Source organism: Cryptomeria japonica, chromosome 1, assembly GCF_030272615.1.
Source record: "Cryptomeria japonica chromosome 1, Sugi_1.0, whole genome shotgun sequence".
Classification (NCBI taxonomy): Eukaryota; Viridiplantae; Streptophyta; class Pinopsida; order Cupressales; family Cupressaceae; genus Cryptomeria; species Cryptomeria japonica.
The window spans coordinates 141288308-141308868 of record NC_081405.1 but is presented as its reverse complement, the minus strand read 5'-3'; the positions used below and the strand labels follow the sequence as shown (position 1 = coordinate 141308868).

The 20561-nt window shown below is 38.8% G+C and overlaps 1 protein-coding gene across 1 annotated transcript in view; it reads right to left on the bottom strand.

Moving 5' to 3' along the window:
- LOC131027325 (calcineurin B-like protein 9) overlaps positions 1-20561 on the bottom strand; it is a 215870-nt gene that overhangs the window by 75395 nt on the left and 119914 nt on the right. The window contains exons 6-7 of the mRNA XM_059208807.1: positions 2493-2573; positions 2260-2372 (exon numbers count right to left, since the gene is read on the bottom strand). Coding sequence (XP_059064790.1) covers positions 2260-2372; positions 2493-2573 — 194 coding nt within the window. The remainder of the gene's footprint in view (positions 1-2259; positions 2373-2492; positions 2574-20561) is intronic.

The window sequence follows — 20561 nt, the reverse complement described above, 5'->3', positions numbered from 1 at the left end:
GGACATTACACAACATTAGAATTTGAATTTTAATCGTAGATATAACTCCCAAATTGAATGGCTTGTGAAGCTCCCAGCTGAGCCCCACAACCCAGGTTGGGTCCCAAACCACCCGGCTGACCTATGGGACCCTGAATAGTGGACATTTGAGGGTGAAAAATTATTGAAGGTGTCTTCTCGGGAAAATATAAAAGGTGAACTTTAGACTTCATTTGGGGATGTCAAAGAGTTTATTTTTTATTTGATTTGGTTCATGAAGTCTCCTTTGGAGATGAATTATTCAGGTTGATTAATGAAAACTATTATTGGAATGAACTGAAGATACATTGTGAAGAATAAAGCGATTTTTTGGGGCTTGGATCTTCCAAGGACATTATATTATGTTTCCCAGGTTATTGAAAGACACAAATGAGTTGAATATCACTTCACTAAAGACAGATTATGGAGGATGTGAAAATCTCATCTGCCGTAGCAATAAGGATTTGAAGCATAGAGAGACACAGTTCTATAGATTTAATAAGGTGACACAACAACGTATATTGGAGATTTGCAGGCAAATTTTACATTTAAATAATGTAATGGGAAACATTATATCAGGAAAAATTATGAGAGGAACTTTATTTCATACATTCGTGGACTGTAGTTGTCATGCGAGGTTGATACTTTTGGCATGATTGCTCTCAAGAAATTGATTCAATATTGTGACAATATACAGAATGTTGGATTTTAGGGAAATTAGTATTGCACAGCCGATTCACATCTTAGTGTTTGTGATAGGGAAGGCACACTTCAGATAACAAGTGATGAGTGAGCAGTTTGAATATGGAGTGGTAAGGGTTATTTCCGTGTGTGTCAAAGGTTGGACAATAAGGAATGTGGTGAGCATATACAGTTCGCAGGGACAGTTGATATTGGAGATTCCAGACTGGGTGACAGGACCATAGCATGACAGTCTGGTTATGGCTGTACGTGACAAATACAAATACTGCTGCTTATAACATTTGTTGGTGAAGTATTGGAAGGCTGACAGTGTTAGTGTGAGATTGATTTCACCCCTGGAGAGCTCCCTTCAATCCAAACTCGCTGAGGATAATGCTCTATCACTGTGTACATCACTGCCTTCTATATTTGCTACAAACAATATCCAGGTGCCAAATTCTTATTACATTGTTCCTCTAAAATTACTTGTAAACAAATGCATTGTTGTTGAACCATTCATTTCAGTCATTGAATGATAAATGCAAACATTTGTTACCTGGAATACACATAGTTTTCAAATCTGGGTTGATTTTTATAATATTGTGCAAAGTGCTCATTAAAATTCTTGTGAGCATATTGCAAATTGTTGGGAAAGTAGCCTGGGATATTTCATTTTCCTGGCCAGAGAGGATCCATGGGTTCTTTATTGGCTGTTCAGAGCTCCTTAGATAGGGTGTTTGCAGTCCTTAGGAATCCATGAGAGTATTTACTGCATATATGATTTAGTGGGAGGTGGGGGAAACTGCAGAAGCTACAACAGTTTGATAGATAGCAGATTTTTACTTTCAGACTATTCGTGGCAGTCTTAGAAGCCATTAATTGCTGAAGTTTGCCGAGTGAAAGGCTTGTATTACCAAGTAATATTGTAACCTGCAAATTACAGGTCAGAAATAAATGCAATTATCTTCATAATTTCTGAATCATTTCTTCATTCAAGATATTTTTGCAGTTCTGAATATTACTGGAAAATGTTTTGTTAAGTAATTTATTGGAAGTATTAAGATTTCATGTACATATATGTTATTACAAATGAATTTGGTAACCTTGCAAAACTAAGCATGTGAAACTTGGAAACAAAATAAACCTTGCAAATAAGCAAACTCTTTGACCAAATGTTGATGAGAGAAAGTTCAAAAATTTGGCAAAAAATAGTAGGGATCTTAGAATCAAACAGAACATGACTTATTTACAAGATGATCAAGCCAAAGATAATTGGCATGCATTACTAGAAAAAAGTACTTTGAAAATGAATTTAACTTTATTCCAAAAGAAGTTTTAAAAGGTCTCTGCAAAATTAGCAGTTCTTCAAAACACAACTCATCAATGAAGCTGCAAACATGTGAAAATCAAGAGTCCCTAGATGCAAATAGATACCAAATTTCTCATTTGATGTACGCTCTACCATACCTTCTTGTTGGTGCAGCAGGAGATCGGTGGACCCTTGTATGTTAAACTATTGAAAACTGAGAGAAGAATATGCTGTTCAGAAATAATGCTTACCTTAAATATGGAAGAGACATATTCTTTAACAAAGAAGGGTACCGTACAACAAACTCTTTCCATTCCTCTGTATCAATTTTATCATCATGACAAAAATCTGCATCTAAAAATGTCTGTGATCCAATCCAGCTAACAAAATTAGTTTACATAAATTCACTGCAAGCTAGGTAAGCAATCTAATAAAAATCAAATATTCTTGATCTTAACCATTGCTTTGGATATTTCAGTAGCACCTTATCTACTATAGCTTCAAGGACATCATCTGTCAATTCCATGTCCGATTCTTTAAAAAATACTACTGTCATCTGCACTAACTGCAAGATTGTACACATTAAAGAATCTGTGAGAAAAAGGTGACTGCAACAAACCAAAACAATAAAATATGCACCCACACAATGATTCGTTGAAACCACATTTTAGTTTCGAATGGAAGAAAGAAAGAAAATGAAAGAAATTATACTAATGTCCACATATGACAATAGAGAATTGTAGGAAGGGAAACCTGAAAAGGCCCCATTAGGGGAAGAACAAAATTAAAAAATAAAAGACAACAGGGGACCACCAAAACAAGTGGTCAGTAATAGGTACAAATAGCCAATGAAGGGGATCAAAAACCTTGGGGATATCATGACCCCGCCACAGAAAATACAAATCAGAAAATCGTCTTATAAATTACAGATATATATCACAACTGATAGTCATGATTACATTAAGCAAGGAGGACTCTCATGTTAAGGAAGAACAATCATTATATAAACCATATAGTCCCCAATGGATCCCCGCCAGAATCCCTAAAGGAATGCAACACTACAAGGCAACTAAAGAGTGAAATAATTTTTTTTTAAAAGTTTAAGTGCATGCATAAAACATTGCACGTAATAACACAAGCGGAAGTCTAACCATGACATCCTAAAGGGTTACCAACAAAGATTACTTCAAATTAAAACTACTTCACAATGTTAAACCAATTATCCATCTAAATTAGGGAAATTCAATTACGATTAACTAACTCAAGCTCAAAAACTGATTCCAAATAGATAGGTTTAAAGAGTTACAATATTTATACTTCCAAAGATTCATTTATACATAAGATGAAGGATAATTGAAATAACATACATCCCATTGAACTTTAAATTAAAACATTCCATAAATTACATGGCTTCAATAGAGCAATAAAAGAACATAGGTTACAACGCCAAGGTTACAAAGTTTAATAATGCAATGACCACATGGTCACAACTGTACAATAATCTCGAACATGAGCTGATACAAGAATCATGAACCAAGAACCACTAGCGAAGCCAATCCTGGCAAGAAGGTAAGAACCAAGATATCCAATGGGAAGTGGCACTACCACCCGACCATGTGATCCCATAATGGAACCACCCCACCGTGCTAGGAGATAGCCGAAAACCCTCAAGCAAGCAATAAGACAAGTACGACAGTACACAGGACTCTGCAGAACTCAAGTGACTCAACTCGCAAAACACTAGTGACCCTAAAGAGAGAGTGTCATCACATGGCTTCAGATGGTTACCCTAGGTAGGTCTCCATAGGTCTCGGCCCCCACCCTGGGTTATCCTGGTAACCTTTCCCGAACCCCCAGCTCCATCTAAGCATCATGCGGACTCTATCAACCTTTCGTGAAGACAAGGTGGTAGGTTTGCCATTCCAGGCCTTCCCACAACACCTTGAGTCTATACAAGCACTCAACCGTGTGCAGGGTACAATATCTTAATTAATTTAATAACTACCCACCCCCTAATCAATTATTAGGTTATCACTTATTATCTGACTTCCGAGGGGTTATCCTGCCATCCACTTCGGGTGTGGCCCCCGCTCAAAAGCCACTCTCTCTCCTAGGACACTAACAGGAAAAGTACCTCTCTATGAGAACTGTATGGCGAAACTGACAGCCATAAATAATCCTGACATAACATAGGTGAAGGATTCACAATCACTGACCCAGGATTGACCATTTGGAAACATGACACACAATGGCACACATCCATCGGGTTAAAACAACGACACCTGACTAAGGGAGTAAACTTCATACGACATAATGACAACTCACCAAAATTGCAACGACATTTAAACTTGACTGCAATCATTACTAACATAAGATCTTAAACAGACAATCTTTTTTTTAAGTAGTCGACAACATAAAATACTTGCAATAAAGATTTCCAAAAAGAAAGAATTCACATCTGTTTTAACATAAGAAAATGATGAAGTCACATGTCTAATAAGATTAATTGAAGCCACATTTAAAATTTAATTCTCCGATCATTTGATTATGATTAAATTATGATTTACCCAAATTGACTAAAGCCAAGTCTATATTCAATTCTGATTTTACATAAATATATATAATAATATAAATTAATCTCAATATAATATATATTTAATGAATATAATATTATATGACTAAATTATATTAAAATATAATATCTAATTTTAAAAATCGTATTTATATCCAAAAATTCACCAACCCCATTTATTTTCCAAAATATATAAATATAAACTAATAACACAAAATAATATACATATATATTATAGTTATTATTAATTAATATTTATATTAATTAACATTTATATCTTTTTTTTTAACATCTAAATCTTTTAACATCTATATTTTTTTTTAACTTTAAAACAAAATATTAAAAAAAAGAATATGAAAACGAAGGCAAATTTGGGGGGCGTTGTGTCTACCCATGGCGGCCCTGCTGCTACCATAAGGCAGCGAGACGTTACCATACGGTAGCATTGCTACCGTGGGGTAGCAGGCTCTGCCTCCCCCCCTCCATTCTATTCAAATTTTTTTGTAAATTTTTCTTTTTTAAAAAAAAAAAATCTCAATTCATAACAATGAATTAACAGAGATTTTACTTCTCTGTTCTGCACACTTAGAGCTAAATAAAACACAATAAAATTAACTAAATTCTTAAAAATTGAATAAAACCAGCATATGAAATTAACTCACTGGTAGCAAGAAAAATTTCTTAGACAAAACAGAGATAGGAATTAGTTTCCCAAAACAAACAAATTCATTCCCAATTTCAAATTGGCTGGGAAATAAATTGTTTGCCATCCCCCAATTGGAATTTTTTTGCCAAAACAAGAATAGAACAAGAAAAATTTAACTCATAATTTTGTTTTCCGAATTTGGAAATTACCAAGAAGATTTTTTTTTTTTTTACAATTGAAGACATGAGGGAATTTCTTGGCAAAATTTTGCCAGCATGACTCTACCCAAAATCACAAAAATTAAAAGCTATTATCAACAGAAAATGAAATCCTTTGCATAATCAAAATGAAGAATGGATTTTTAAATCAAAATTTTTCAAGAAATTGATTTGGGAGAGTTTGAAATTGCATTTTAATGACAAAATAGATTGGGATTTTTCAATAAACTTCATAGCAAGCAAATTCCATAATACAACACTCATTTAATCAAATTTTTAACAACACCAAGAAGAAGGGAAAGAAGCATATATTTTTAAAACCACAAAGTAGAAACCATCCAACCTGTGGAGCTTCCTAGAAGAAATTTGTGAGCTTCTATCCTTCAACAAATTACAAGACCAAAACCAAAATCTTCCTTCGAAAACAATTTTTCTAGAATTTTCCTCCTCCCCAAAATGAGCATTTTTTTCAAAAACAAGCCTCCCTTTCCAAAAATATTTTTAGGGGTAAAATAGGGAAATATCTTAGCCTAAGCTTTTAGGTTGAAATATTTTTCTCATGAAAAACATTTAAAAAACAAATTGACTTTTTCTATTTTCCTTCCAAAGTAAATGGAAATTTACTTATTTTAAAAAAAATACATTTCTCCCATAATAAAATTTAATTAACTTTTCAACAAAAGTGAAAATCAATAATTTAACTCTATTTTTATTTTTCTTTAAATCTAAAAGCAATAGAATTAACTTTATTTATTTTACTTTTTTTTTTTCATTTGATCTAAAGCATGGTTACTTTTCCAAAATAAAACAATCATTGATTTAAATCTAATAAATTAACCAAATAAACTAAGTTCAAGACATCAAGGCATAATAATGTATAAATTGCTTATACCAACAATGAATGACGACTTAAACTTAAATAAACAATCGAACCCACTATGGCAAACAAATCGAGGAAAATACAAGAACACTCGAAGGCCAAACAAAAGGAACGGACGACCGACTAAAGACACTCACAAGAATAGACTGAGGGTAAGAATTAGGGTCAACAACTATCTCCTCCACTCCCATTGGACATATAAGGCACACTCAGACCTATGAAGCCAGGTGGAGACGATACCTCGTACCTACCCGATACTTGTACCTGCAATATCCTGCATCCTCGAATCACACATGCATGTATATAAATATAGAGTACACGACACACACACCGATGAAGTAGAATCGCGACGTTCCCTGTCTCACCGAAGTGAGTGAAGGAAAATCGTCCCCTCACATCCAATACAATCGCAGACACGCAACATATATATGACACATCGCATAGATAAAGTAAAGTGTCAGTACAATGCAATAATCCATAAATGCTACAATCACAAGTATTGAAATACTGAAAATAACTCGTACATCTCATATCTAGATAAACATGAAATAATATCCAATATGTCTGAATAATGTTTAGTAGTAATGTATTAACTGAAAAGTAAACTGCAACCAAAATATCAGTCTAATAAGTTCGATCGAGAAGGGGTACTACATTCTCCCCCCCATAACTAGGCTTACTCCTGGAAGCCTAAAACAGATAAGAATAGAGCTCTCTCATCTTTGCTGCATCCTCCCAAGTCCTGAGGTCTCATCATTTGGGTCCCATAGGACCCTTACCTGGTCGATGGTGTGACCCCTGAGGGTCAAATCTCGACGCTGAAGAATTCGCATGGGCTCCATGGAAAGCTGCCCGTCTTTGACCTGCAAGGAGTTCCAATCAAGAACATGTGTCACATCAAGGTGATAAGGTCGAAGAACTGAAACATGAAAGACATCGTGGATGCGGGATAGACTCGGTGGCAAGGCAAGACAGTAGGCAACAGGTCCTATCCTCTCAAGGATCTCAAAAGGACCAACAAAACGAGGCGCCAAGTTAGAACCCTTTCGTTAATGGATTGGACTCTTCTGCGAATGCAATCTCAAGAACACACGGTCGCCAACAGAAAATTGACGATCTACCCGATGAGCATTTGCATACTTCTTCTGCCTATCCTGCGTAGCTGCCAAATGCTCACGAATCCGCTCTACCCGCTGCTCCATCTCTCGAAGAATATCCGGTCCTATAGGCACCCTGTCCTCTAACCGATCCCAACTCAAAGGAGTATGGCAAGGATGACTATACAAAGCTTGAAACGGAGACATACCTATGGAGCTATGATATCCATTGTTATAAGCAAACTCCACTAGATAAATATAATCCTCTCAACGCGATTGCTGGTCCATAACATACATGCGAAGCATGTCCTCTAAAACCTGATTCACACGCTCAGTCTGACCATCTATCTCTGGATGATAAGCTGAATTGAAGTTCAACTGAGTCCCCAAAGCATGCTGAAGTGAGGTCCACAATGCTGAGGTAAAGACAGGATCTCTATCAAAAATGATCCGCCTTGGAATCCCATGCAATCTCACTACATCTTCCAAGAACACACGAGCCACCACTGCTACCGTATAGGAAGCTCGAATAGGAACAAAATGAGCAACCTTCGTCAACCTGTTAACAATGACCATGATGGCATCATGACGACGTGAAGAAACAGGCAACCCAACAATGAAATCCATGGAAATGATGTCCCATTTCCAATCCGGTACTATATTAGGCTGTAAAAGCCCTACTGGGTGTTGATGCTCCGCCTTCACTCGCTGACATTCCAAACACTTCGACATAGAATCGGCAATGTCACGTTTCATGCCAGCCCAATGAAGATCTGTGGGCATCTTCTTAACACCAGGATGTGCCGAATAAGGTGCACGATGGGCCTCAATCATGATCAAAGTGCGAAGACCCTCCAAAGTAGGTACGTAGATCCAGCCAAGATGACGAAGAAGACCATGCGCTTCAAGACTAAAACCAGAAAATCTACCCTCTAAAGGCCTTCCAGACTCCAACACGGCTCTAACATCCTGATACCAAGAATCCTGAAGAAGAACTCCAAGGATTTTCTATCTCAAGTCCACTCCAAGGGACACTGCTGAAACTTCATGTCGCCTACGACTCAAAGCATGAGCCACTACATTTTCCTTCCCCTGAATATATCGAACCTTAAAATCATACTCGCAGAGGAATTCCATCCACCTTCGCTGTTGAGCATTCAAGTTCGGCTGCGTGAAGATATACTGCAAACTGCGGTGATCACTATGCAGCTCAAACCGATGCCCTAACAAAAAGTGACGCCATCTAACCAACGCATGCACTACAGCTGCCAACTCCAAATCATGAACTGGATAGTTCAGCTCATGGTCCTTGAGTTTGCAAGACTCATAGGCAACCACACGTCCATCCTGCATAAGCCCTGCACCTATACCTTCTAAAGAGGCATCTGTGCATACCATAAAATCTCTGGATGGATCAGGGACTGTCAAAATCGGAGCACTGACAAGGAGTTCCTTCAAGGCACGAAACACTGACTCACACTGCTCTGACCAAACAAACTTCTTCCCTTTCCTTTGAAGACAAGTAATCGGGTGACCTATCTGAGAAAAACCCTAAACAAAGCGACAGTAGTATCCGGCCAAACCCATAAAACTTCGAACCTTTGAAACATTGGTCGGCGTTGGCCAATCCACTATGGCTTGGATCTTTGAAAGATCCACAGATACACCCTCTTCTGATACCACATGACCAAGATAGTTCACCTCAGTCTGGAAGAAATCACACTTCGCCAAATTGGCATAAAGTTGATTCTCCCTCAAGCACTGCAATACCTGTCGCAAGTGACCCTCATGCTCTTCCATAGATCTAGAATAAATCAATATATCATCCAAGAACACAAGGACAAAATGATCAAGGTAGGTGCGAAAAACCCCATTCATGGGGCACATGAAAACTGAAGGCGCGTTTGTCAACCCAAATGGTACCACTGTGAACTCATAGTGACCATAACGAGAACGAAACGTCGTCTTATGAATGTCTGCATTATGAATGCGCAACTGATGATACCCAAATTTCAGATCAATCTTAGAGAACACCTTGGCTCCCTTCACTTGATTGAAAAGATCATCTATACGAGGGAAAGGATATCGATTCCGGATGGTTACCTTATTCAGCTGTCGGTAATCAATGCATAACCGAAGAGAACCATCCTTCTTCTTAACGAAGATAACAGGCGTACCCCAAGGAGAGACACTAGGACGAATGAATCCCTTGGCCAACAATTCCGCCATCTGCAACTTCAACTCACTCAACTCCTGAGTAGTCATCCGATATGGAGCTCACGAAATAGGTTCTGCACCAGGAACCAAGTCAATGCGAAAGTCTATGTCTCGCTTCGGAGGCATACCAGGAATCTCCAACGAAAACACATCGGCATACTCTCGAAGAATAGGGTGACCATCAAGAGCAATTTCTCGACTCTCTCCCTCATCCATATCCTCAAGAGTTACTGCGAAAAGATGACATCCTCTACGCATACACCGCTTAAGTTGCATAGCGGAAATCATACGTAAGGATATTGATTTCTGAACTCCAACGATCCCCACTTTCCTGCCATGGTCATCCAAACACTCTACTGTCTTTTGACGACAGTCTACACGAGCACTGTGAGATGATAACCAATCCATCCTCAACACTACTCCATAGGACCCCAGAGGAATGACTCGAAGGTCAACAAAAGTCACAAAGGGTCCTAGATCCAACTCACAACTAGGAACAAAGGCATTTATGAACACGCGCACCTCGGTAGCCAACTCTACTTGCCACCTATCTGCCTGCTTAGTAGACGTGAGTCCACACCGCTCCACAATGGACGAAGAAATAAAGGAATCCGAAGCACCGGAGTCAAAAGGCATTGAGATAGGGATATCACACAACACACCTACGGTCTCAATAACAGTCCCCTGATGCTCAGCCTAGCGGTCATCAACGTCTGCAAACACTCTGTGGGATCTACCAGCATCCCCTACTGTAGGCTCTGATGCAGCTGGCCTCTAACCTCCCATCTGGTGGGAATGTTGAGGACACTACGTGGCTATATGGCCGAACTGCCCACAAGAGTAACAAGCTCCTCTACCTGGTCCTCTACCTCCAACTGACCCACTGGACTGTTGAAAGCTTCCCTCGCTAGGGGCTTGAGATGCACTCTGAGAAGACTGTCCTGGAAAACCCTGTCTGCTCCTATGCCAGTTCCTGTTCCTTCTATGATGAGGGTTACCACCCTGCTGGCCTTGGGTCTGTTTCGGTTTTGGCGGCTGCTGCTGCTGCTGTCCACCCTTAGCGGGTGCCTGAGGAGTCCTGAATGGTGTAGCTGACTGGGACTGATTCCCACGAGCTTTGTTCCCACTGAAAGGAACACTCCCTATTTGAACTCCTGACTGTCCACCATGCGCACGGCTGAGGTTCTGCTCAACCAATCTGGCTTTCGCCACCGCTATCTCCATTGAAGCTGGCTCGAAAACTCTAACCCCTCCACTGATACGGTCATTAAGACCTCTCAAGAAATGCTGCACGAGCATAGCCTCATCGTTGCCAATCTCGGCATACTGTTTCAGCTCATAAAATCTATGCTCGAACTGGTCAACTGACATACCAAATTGCCGCAAAGCGTAGAACTCGTCTACCCGAGTCTGCCTCCACTGCGGTGAGAGAAATCGTGCCTTGAATCTTTCTAAGAAAATCTCCCAAGAAATGGCGTTGATACTCAAACTGATCTTCTCCTCCTCTAACCTCAATCGGATCGAAGCAAAATCCTCCAAACGCATGATCGCACATCTCGCTCTGGTGTTGCTACTGTATGGAAACATAGCGAAACACCTATCCAAACTAATCAGCCAAGTCTCTGCGTCGAGACCTGTGCTTCGACCATCGAAGAAGGGAGGATTGGTTGTCATCAGGTCCTTGATGTGACTCAAGGGAGCTGGATCATGGCCAACTGGGACCTCCCTCCTAGGAGACCTCTCTCTCTCTCTCTCCTCTGAAACATGCTGATGCGACTCCCCAACCTGAGCATGGATGGGCTACTCACCCTCAGGCCTGGGGCCTAGCCTAGCTAAAACCTCCTGAAACATCTGTCTTAGCTCTTCCCTTTCGGGAACCTGCTCTTTTGCATGCGGTGAATCCTGATGAACTGACTGTTCCTACTCCACACTCACATGAGCGGGTGGTGGCGAAGGACTATGGCAGTCTGAACCTCGACCTTGTCCCCACCTCTGCCTCTATTGCGGCCACCAACACAGCCAACTCCCTTAGCTTTCCTAACAATGACCAAAACTGCAAAAGAGAAAACAGTTTAGATTTATGACAAGGATAAAGCAAGGGGAATTCAAACACTAAGACCTACACAAAAGGTCAAGCTGAATGGGTTCACTATATCCCAGAGTACCCAGTGTTGAAACATGGGCTCTGATACCAAATGTAATGCCCCGCTAGAAACCCCAAAGGAATGTAACACTACAAGGCAACTAAAGAATGAAATAATTTGTTTTTTTTAAAGTTTAAATGCATGCATAAAACATTGTGTTTGCACGTAATGACACAAGCGAAAGTCTAACCATGACATCCTAAAGGGTTACCAACGAAGATTACTTCAAATTAAAACTACTTCACAATGTTAAACCAATTATCCATCTAAATTAGGGAAATTCAATTACGATTAACTAACTCAAGCTCAAAAATTGATTCCAAATAGATAGGTTTAAAGAGTTACAATATTTATACTTCCAAAGATTCATTTATACATAAGATGAAGGATAATTGAAATAACATACATCCCATTGAACTTTAAATTAAAACATTCCATAAATTACATGGCTTCAATAGAGCAATAAAAGAACATAGGTTACAATGCCAAGGTTACAAAGTTTAATAATGCAATGACCACATGGTCACAACTGTACAATAATCTCGAACATGAGCTGATACAAGAATCACGAACCAAGAACCACTAGTGAAGCTGATCCTCGCAAGAAGGTAAGAACCAAGATATCCGATGGGAAGTGGCGCTACCACCCGACCATGTGATCCCATAATGGAACCACCCCACCGTGCTAGGAGATAGCCGAAAACCCTCAAGCAAGCAATAAGACAAGTATGACAGTACACAGGACTCCGCAGAACTCAAGTGACTCAACTCGCAAAACACTAGTGACCCTAAAGAGAAAGTGTCATCACATGGCTTCAGATGGTTACCCTAGGTAGGTCTCCATAGGTCCCGACCCCCATCCTGGGTTATCCTGGTAACCTTTCCCGAACCCCCAGCTCCATCTAAGCATCATGCGGACCCTATCAACCTTTCATGAAGACAAGGTGGTAGGTTTGCCATTCCAGGCCTTCCCACAACACCTTGAGTCTATACAAGCACTCAATCGTGTGCGGGGTAACAATATCTTAATTAATTTAATAACTACCCACCCCCTAATCAATTATTAGGTTATCACTTATTATTTGACTTCCGAGGGGTTATCCTGCCATCCACTTCGGGTGCGGCCCCCGCTCGAAAGCCACTCTCTCTCCTAGGACACTAACAGGAAAAGTACTTCTCTATGAGAACTCTATGGTGAAACTGATAGCCATAAATAATCCTGACATAACACAGGTGAAGGATTCACAATCACTGACCCAGGATTGACCATTTGGAAACATGACACACAATGGCACACATCCATCGGGTTAAAACAACGACATCTAACTAAGGGAGTAAACTTCATACGACATAATGACAACTCACCAAAATTGCAACGACATTTAAACTTGACTGCAATCATTACTAACGCAAGATCCTAAACAGGCAATATTTAATGAATATAATATTATATGACTAAATTATATTAAAATATAATATCTAATTTTAAAAATCGCATTTATATCCAAAAATTTACCTACCCCATTTATTTTCCAAAATATATAAATATAAACTAATAACACAAAATTATATATATATATATATACATATATATATATATTATAGTTATTATTAATTAATATTTATATTAATTAACATTTATATCTTTTTTTTTAACATCTAAATCTTTTAACATCTATATTTTTTTGTTTAACTTACAAAAAAAAAAAATTAAAAAAAAGAATATGAAAACGAAGGCAAATTTGGGGGGCGCTTTGTCTACCCATGGCGGCCTTGCTGCTAGCATAAGGTAGCAGCGCTACCTACAGTGGCACCTACTACAATTTTGGGGGCGCTTTGTCTACCCATGGCGGCCCTGCTGCTACCATAAGGCAGCGAGTGCTACATTACGGTAGCACTGCTGCCAAACGGTAGTAGGTGCTACCGTAGAGCATTGCTACCGTGAGGTAGCACTGCTACCGTGGGGTACCACGCTCTGCCTTCCCGCCTTCATTCTATTCAAAATTTTTTGTAACTTTTTCTTTTAAAAAAAAAAATCTCAATTCATAACAATTAATTAATAGAGATTTTACTTCTCTGTTTTGCACACTCAGAGCTAAATAAAACACAATAAAATTAACTCAATTCTTAAAAATTGAATAAAACCAGCATATGAAATTAACTCATTGGTAAATAATTTAACCAGCAAGAAAAATCTCTGAGACAAAACAGAGATAGGAATTAGTTTCCCAAAACAAACAAATTCATTCCCAATTTCAAATTGGCTGGGAAATAAATTTTTTTGCCAAAACAAGAATAGAACAAGAAGAATTTAACTCATAATTTTTTTTTCCCCAATTTGGAAATTTCCAGGAAGAATTTTTTTTTTTACAATTGAAGACATGAGGGGAATTTATTGTCAAAATTTTGCCAGCATGACTCTACCCAAAATCACAAAAATTAAAAGCTACTATCAACAGGAAATGAAATCCTTTGCATAATCAAAATGAAAAATGGATTTTTAAACCAAAACTTTTCAAGAAATTGATTTGGGAGAGTTTGAAATTGCATTTTAATGACAAAATAGATTGGGATTTTTCAATAAACTTTATAGCAAACAAATTTCATAATACAACACTCATTTAATCAAATGTTTAACAACACCCAGAAGAAGGGAAAGAAGCATATATTTTTAAAACCACAAAATAGAAACCATCCAACCTGTGGAGCTTCCTGGAAAAAATTTGTGAGCTTCTATCCTTCAACAAATTACCAAACCAAAACCAACATCTTCCTTCCAAAACAATTTTTGCGGAATTTTCCTCCTCCCCAAAACAAGCATTTTCTTCCAAAAACAAGCCTCCTTTCAAAAACAAGCCTCCCTTTCCAAAAATATTTTTAGGGGTCAAATAGGGAAAATATCTTAACCTAAGCTTTAGGTTGAAATATTTTTCTCATGAAAAACATTTAATAAACAAATTGACTTTTTCTATTTTCCTTCCAAAGTAAATGGAAATTTCCTTATTTTAAAAAAAATACATTTCTCCCATAATGAAATTTAATTAACTTTTCAACAAAAGTGAAAATCAATAATTTAACTCTATTTTTATTTTTCTTTAAATCTAAAAGCAATAGAATTAACTTTATTTATTTTACTTTTTTTTTTTCATTTGATCTAAGCATGGTTACTTTTCCAAAATAAAACAATCATTGATTTAAATCTAATAAATTAACCAAATAAACTAAGTTCAAGACATCAAGGCATAATAATGTATAAATTGCTTATACCAACAATGAATAACGACTTAAACTTAAATAAACAATCAAACCCACTATGGCACACAAATCGAGGAAAATACAAGAAGACTCGAAGGCTGAACAAAAGGAATGGACAACCGACGGACGACACTCACAAGAGTAGACTGAGGGTAAGAATTAGGGTCAACAACTATCTTCTCCACTCCCATCGGACATATAAGGCATGCTCAGACCTGTGAAGCCAGGTGGAGACGATATCCCGTACCTTCCTGGTACTTGTACCTGGAATATTCTGCATCCTCGAATCACACATGCATGTATATAAATATAGAGTATATGACACACACACCGATGAAGTAGAATCGCGACGTTCCCTGTCTCAGCGAAGTGAGTGAAGGAAAATCGTCCCCTCGCATCCAATACAATCGCAGACACGCAACATATATATGACACATCGCATAGACAAAGTAAAGTGTCAGTACAATGCAATAATCCATAAATGCTACAATCACAAGTATTGAAATATTGAAAATAACTCATACATCTCATATCCAGATAAACATGAAATAATATCCAATATGTCTGAATAATGTTTAGCAGTAATGTATCAACTGAAAAGTAAACTGCAACCAAAATATCAGTCTAATAAGTCCGATTGAGAAGGGGTACTACAGATTATGAAGACAATCAACAGACCTATCGATGACAACATACTCACAGTAATGTTCCCAGCATGTTAAGAGTTAAGTGACAGGGAAGCTAACTATTGGTTGAAGCAATCATTATAATCTCATCATGATTAGCTATCCATAATTCACCTCGATAGAAGAATATCAGAAACTGTTAAAAAAGAAGTAAGTGTTGCAAAAGTAAATACTAAAGTCAGCGAATAAGGAGTGATATTATTGACAAAGGCAGCGATATTAATACTGTAGGTATTCTGTCCTTGTTAAGAGAAGATACAAGCAGCTACTATATCCAGTCTTTTTAACAAACAATAGAATAATGGACAAACAACAATCTACAATTAAGCTAAGACATTTGATTACCATGGAAGGGTGTGATTCAAATGATTTGTTAAAGAAGTCAAAACAAATATTATAACTCATATTAAGGAGTCAGCTTAGTTACGTGGCTACTCATTAGATGTAGTGCAATTTCAAGAAGCAAATTGATTTTTTAGCAAATAATGGGATGCATCTCCTTGGATGGATGCCTCCTTCCACAAGGTCGTCTCTTTTCTAAATACATAAGGAAGTATTTGAGGGAGACTGGAATAGGAATTCAAGGAGCATAGAAGGAGATTAGTTATAAATAATCTAACTGTGAATAAAGTAAGTGTTCGAATTGGAATCTAGAAATAGATTAGATGGAGCATATATGCTGATTATTCCAGTATCGATCACTGGAGCCTTAATTGGAGTGCACAGCCTGGTATGCTGTATGTCTTTCTGATGTCTGTTAAATAATATATATATATATATATATATATATAAGACATTCCTTTAAAGAATCTAGTTATTAGTGTGCATTGGTCTATATATATAATATCATATGTATTCATAATGTGTGAATTAGCCTATATATATCAAGTGCTTGATCCTGGATTCCTCTGCTAATACTTGGGTAAGGATTGGACTGATTATGTGGGGAAAGGTGGTTTAAATCCTCACAAGTTAGGGAATCCCGAGATGGGGTAAGGACAGGTATGCCGGAAACCTTAGGGGAGTAGTCCCAAGATGGGGTAAGGGCCTGCATCCGGAAACCTTGAGGGAGCCTATTTGTTGATTGGTCTCTAAGTGCTTGTTGACGTGTCTAAAGTCGCATTGCTGCAAACACCATACGGCCAATGCAAAATAGAATGTACTCGCTGAGTATCCTATCCTCTCTTGAGATAAGGAAATCCCTAATGCTATTTCTTACGTTTGATCAAAGGGGACAACCTCAAGGCTTCGTTTGTCAGGTCTTGACTGCGGGATTACTCAGTGGTTTGATGTGTTTTTTGCTGGAAACACAAGGGGACTTACGGTAAAATAGGCAATTGTTGGATGAGTTCCCTAGAACTTTAATAGTCTCGTTTATCGAATGGTTTCAGTTGGGTTGATACTGTTTTCAGCAGGACTGCGGATTCTCTTTGATAAAAAAAAGGAAAAAGAGGGATAGGGAGGAAGAGATACAGAAAATCTAAGCTATTTAACTAGGATAGCATATTCAGAAAACAGATAGACACCTCCAAATAACTAGATTAAGCATTATTAGCCATTTAAGCACAATAATTGCATCAATCTAGTGTGATCTTCAAGGGAAAATTGAGTTTTCATGCTATTAAATACAACATAAGAACTGTAACATTCATTCAGTGAGCATTCAATAACCGAACTAAGCATATGAAAGGTTCAGATTAACCATGCAGAAGGAAAGACAATCAGCCATTCCCTAATGGTATGAACAACGAGGATTCTATCAGATGTTTATCTGAAAAATGCTATAAAAAGGAAAGAAACATAACGGAAAATTCTAAATTAATGAAGAAGGAGACCATGCACTCACAAGGGAACTTGAAACAGTCTTAACTTTGCGTTAAATCCTGTAAATTTTGCCAGAGCTTCAGCAACAATCCATGAACTTCTTACAAAATGAGAGAAAACTAGTCCCTTAAATAGGCTCCAAAAATGGATGAATGGCCAAGATCTAATCTAAACAAGAGGCCCAGATTCATCCTTACAAAAGAGTACCCATACCCATAAATGGGGGGGTAAATATCAGCAACTACCCCAAAGGGAGTAATAACTACCCAAAAAGGTAATTAAAACATATCCAAAATAATCTAAAAAGGTGCACACACATAAAGTTTACATTTAGTTGACTTGGAAGTCAAATATGACCCTTTGGCCAAAAAGTGCACTTTTTAGAATTAAAAAGAAAAAAGCACTTTAGGAGAGCACTTTTTTTTTTTCAGCTTCACATCCCTTTACCAAAAATTTGATCCTGTCTATGCAAATATTCTTGCCAAAGGTCCCAACCTACTGCACGTTCTTCACGGACATATCTCTGGAACCTGATGCACAACTGGAACAGCAAACCGAACTGGGGCATAGGGGGGGGATGAATTTTATACTGCATGCTCTCCAGATTGTGATCTATGCATTTCAAACCGTCCTGCCAGCTGGATCGATTAGCCTCAAAGCTCAAAATATCAGAGTGTAATTTACTAGCAAAATCTAGGTCCTATGTAGAGTAGGCGACCTTATCTATTTTTAATCTATCCTCCCAGTCTGGATGGATTATGGGATCGAACAGGCTATTTTGCCAACGCAAAACCATAGATCGGAGGATTATTCCACCAAGGTCCCTTGTGCTCTTTAGAATTTCCTCACATATCTCTTGCTCTTTGTTAATAGTGGCCTTTGTGTCATTCTTCATGCTGATGGTCTAGTACCATTCTTTGAATGTTTTAATGTCGTGGGGGTCCAAGATATCGGGCAGTGTAGGAATCCGTAGATGGGTCCAGAAAAGAGCCGTCATGAGGGGAAGAGTTGTGGTAACAACTTCATGTATTATGAGGCATTCCCACTTCATCCCGTACAATTTGACCAAAACGGTTTCTCGGTGGTGGGCCGTTTTCTTTACATCCTTAATGATTAGCTCTCCCTTTTCCTTAAGGTCTCGCATGCATTCCTTGATGGCCCTTGCAGTATCCCACTCTCCTTCAAATTCTGTCGTGGTTCTTTGTGCCAATGCCGTCGGGGGAATGTGGGATTCAGAAGCATTGTGTAATGGTCTCAGGAGTTGATCGATGTACCCCTCGGCCTGCTCAGCATGAGCTCGATACATGTCCATTTCAGCCATTATTTCTTCAAGTTGCTTGAGTATGTTCTGCACTGAATCCTTGAATTCCTCCTTTTCCTGTTCCTTAGTGGCTCGTCTGATGGGGACAGTTGTGATGCTATAATCTGCCAGTGTGATCTGATCTGCTGACTTGTCTACAGGCGGGGTGGCGATGTGAAGAGTACGGTTCCTTTGCTCATCTTTGGTCATTCTGGAATATACCTTGGGCTTTTTCTTCCCCTTGGCTTTATCTTGATCTATGCGTGAGAAGATGTCCTCCTTATCGATGGGTGGCTTGGTGGTGGCCTTGCACTGGGCTCGGACAATTAACCATTCTTGAGGTACAGTATGGGCTGATGCTATGGTTAAATTTGCACCCTGCTCTTTGATGTTCTCAGCCATCTCATCACAAATTTGCAGCTGCTCCGTTACCGGAGGAGTGGAGGAGGTGTCATGTTCTTTGCTCGCAGCAGAGTTTTCTCCGACTTCACTGAACAATTGTCTGGTGCCTTCGTGTGATGGTTGCTCTTTAGTCCTTTCGAGCTCGCGGGTCTCCTCTGTCCTTTGCTCTCCTTCAACGGTAGAGTCATCTTTGGTAGTATCATGGAGCAACAATTCATGGCGGCTTTGTTGGGTGGGTTCATGCAATTCAATCCCCTAAATGGATGGAATCTCTCCTTCCTCTATTTGGTTACCCGGTTCAGCTGATTCAATGGCCCTTAGCTCGGATTCCAGCATGTCAGGTGCAGGAGGATCATCAACTCCAAATGCATCAATATCACTCTGGGAAGGCGGAGTAGGTATATAATCTAGTTCCACTACATCATTGGACGAACCAGGGTCCTTTGACGATGAAGTGACCTCTGGTCTCCTAATGGGAATCTTTTCCCTTCTTGTTCTCTTGGATGTCCGAGTTCCTCTGCTGGCCTTAGCCTTCTTCCTCTTCTCGGGCTTTTCAATCTCTTCCTTAGGTGCACTGGAAGTTCCCTCATCTTCGGAGGATTGAGAATCAAGGCTACCCATTAAGTGGTAATGGCCTCAGGAGTACCAATCTGGAACTTGGCTGGTAATGCCGGGCAGCCTCTACTACTAACTCATAGTTCTGCACTGCTGAAGGAAATCTTGCCGCTTGGGCGATGCCACTTTCCATCATATGTCTAGGCCTGCCATAGGCATTAGGGGAGAAGACTCGATTCCTGAAATCTTGGATATCAATATGGCCCAGGTCAGTATCACCGACATTGTCCCAGACACTTTGAACTTTTGACTCCCTCAGTCCCCCTCTTTGATATTGATACTTCATCCTTTCGAATTTGCTAGGGATATCTGATTTGGATGCTCGCGATGTCTCGGCTGTAGCGGGCGTCTTTGATGATTCTACCACCTATTTAGGCATTTATCCTGCACAGCCAGATGCGGATTACGAGGCGGCATAAAAGAAGTAAAGCGGGCTAGATAAAGAAATATGCCAGCATACAAGGATCAATTAAAAAAAAAAAAGAATGGAAAGAACAACATGATATCGTTAGCTAAAAGCTCGATTGATTTAAACATAAATATTTATGAAGCTTTTTGATTGCGGACTTATACTTAGGCATTAATTTCAAAATGAACAAAACTTGAGAAATTTTCCTTAAGTCTGAAAATGCATTTTTTGGTTAATTCTGAGACTTTGTTTTCAGTTGCCTTGCATGACGCCTTACAAACGGAAAAA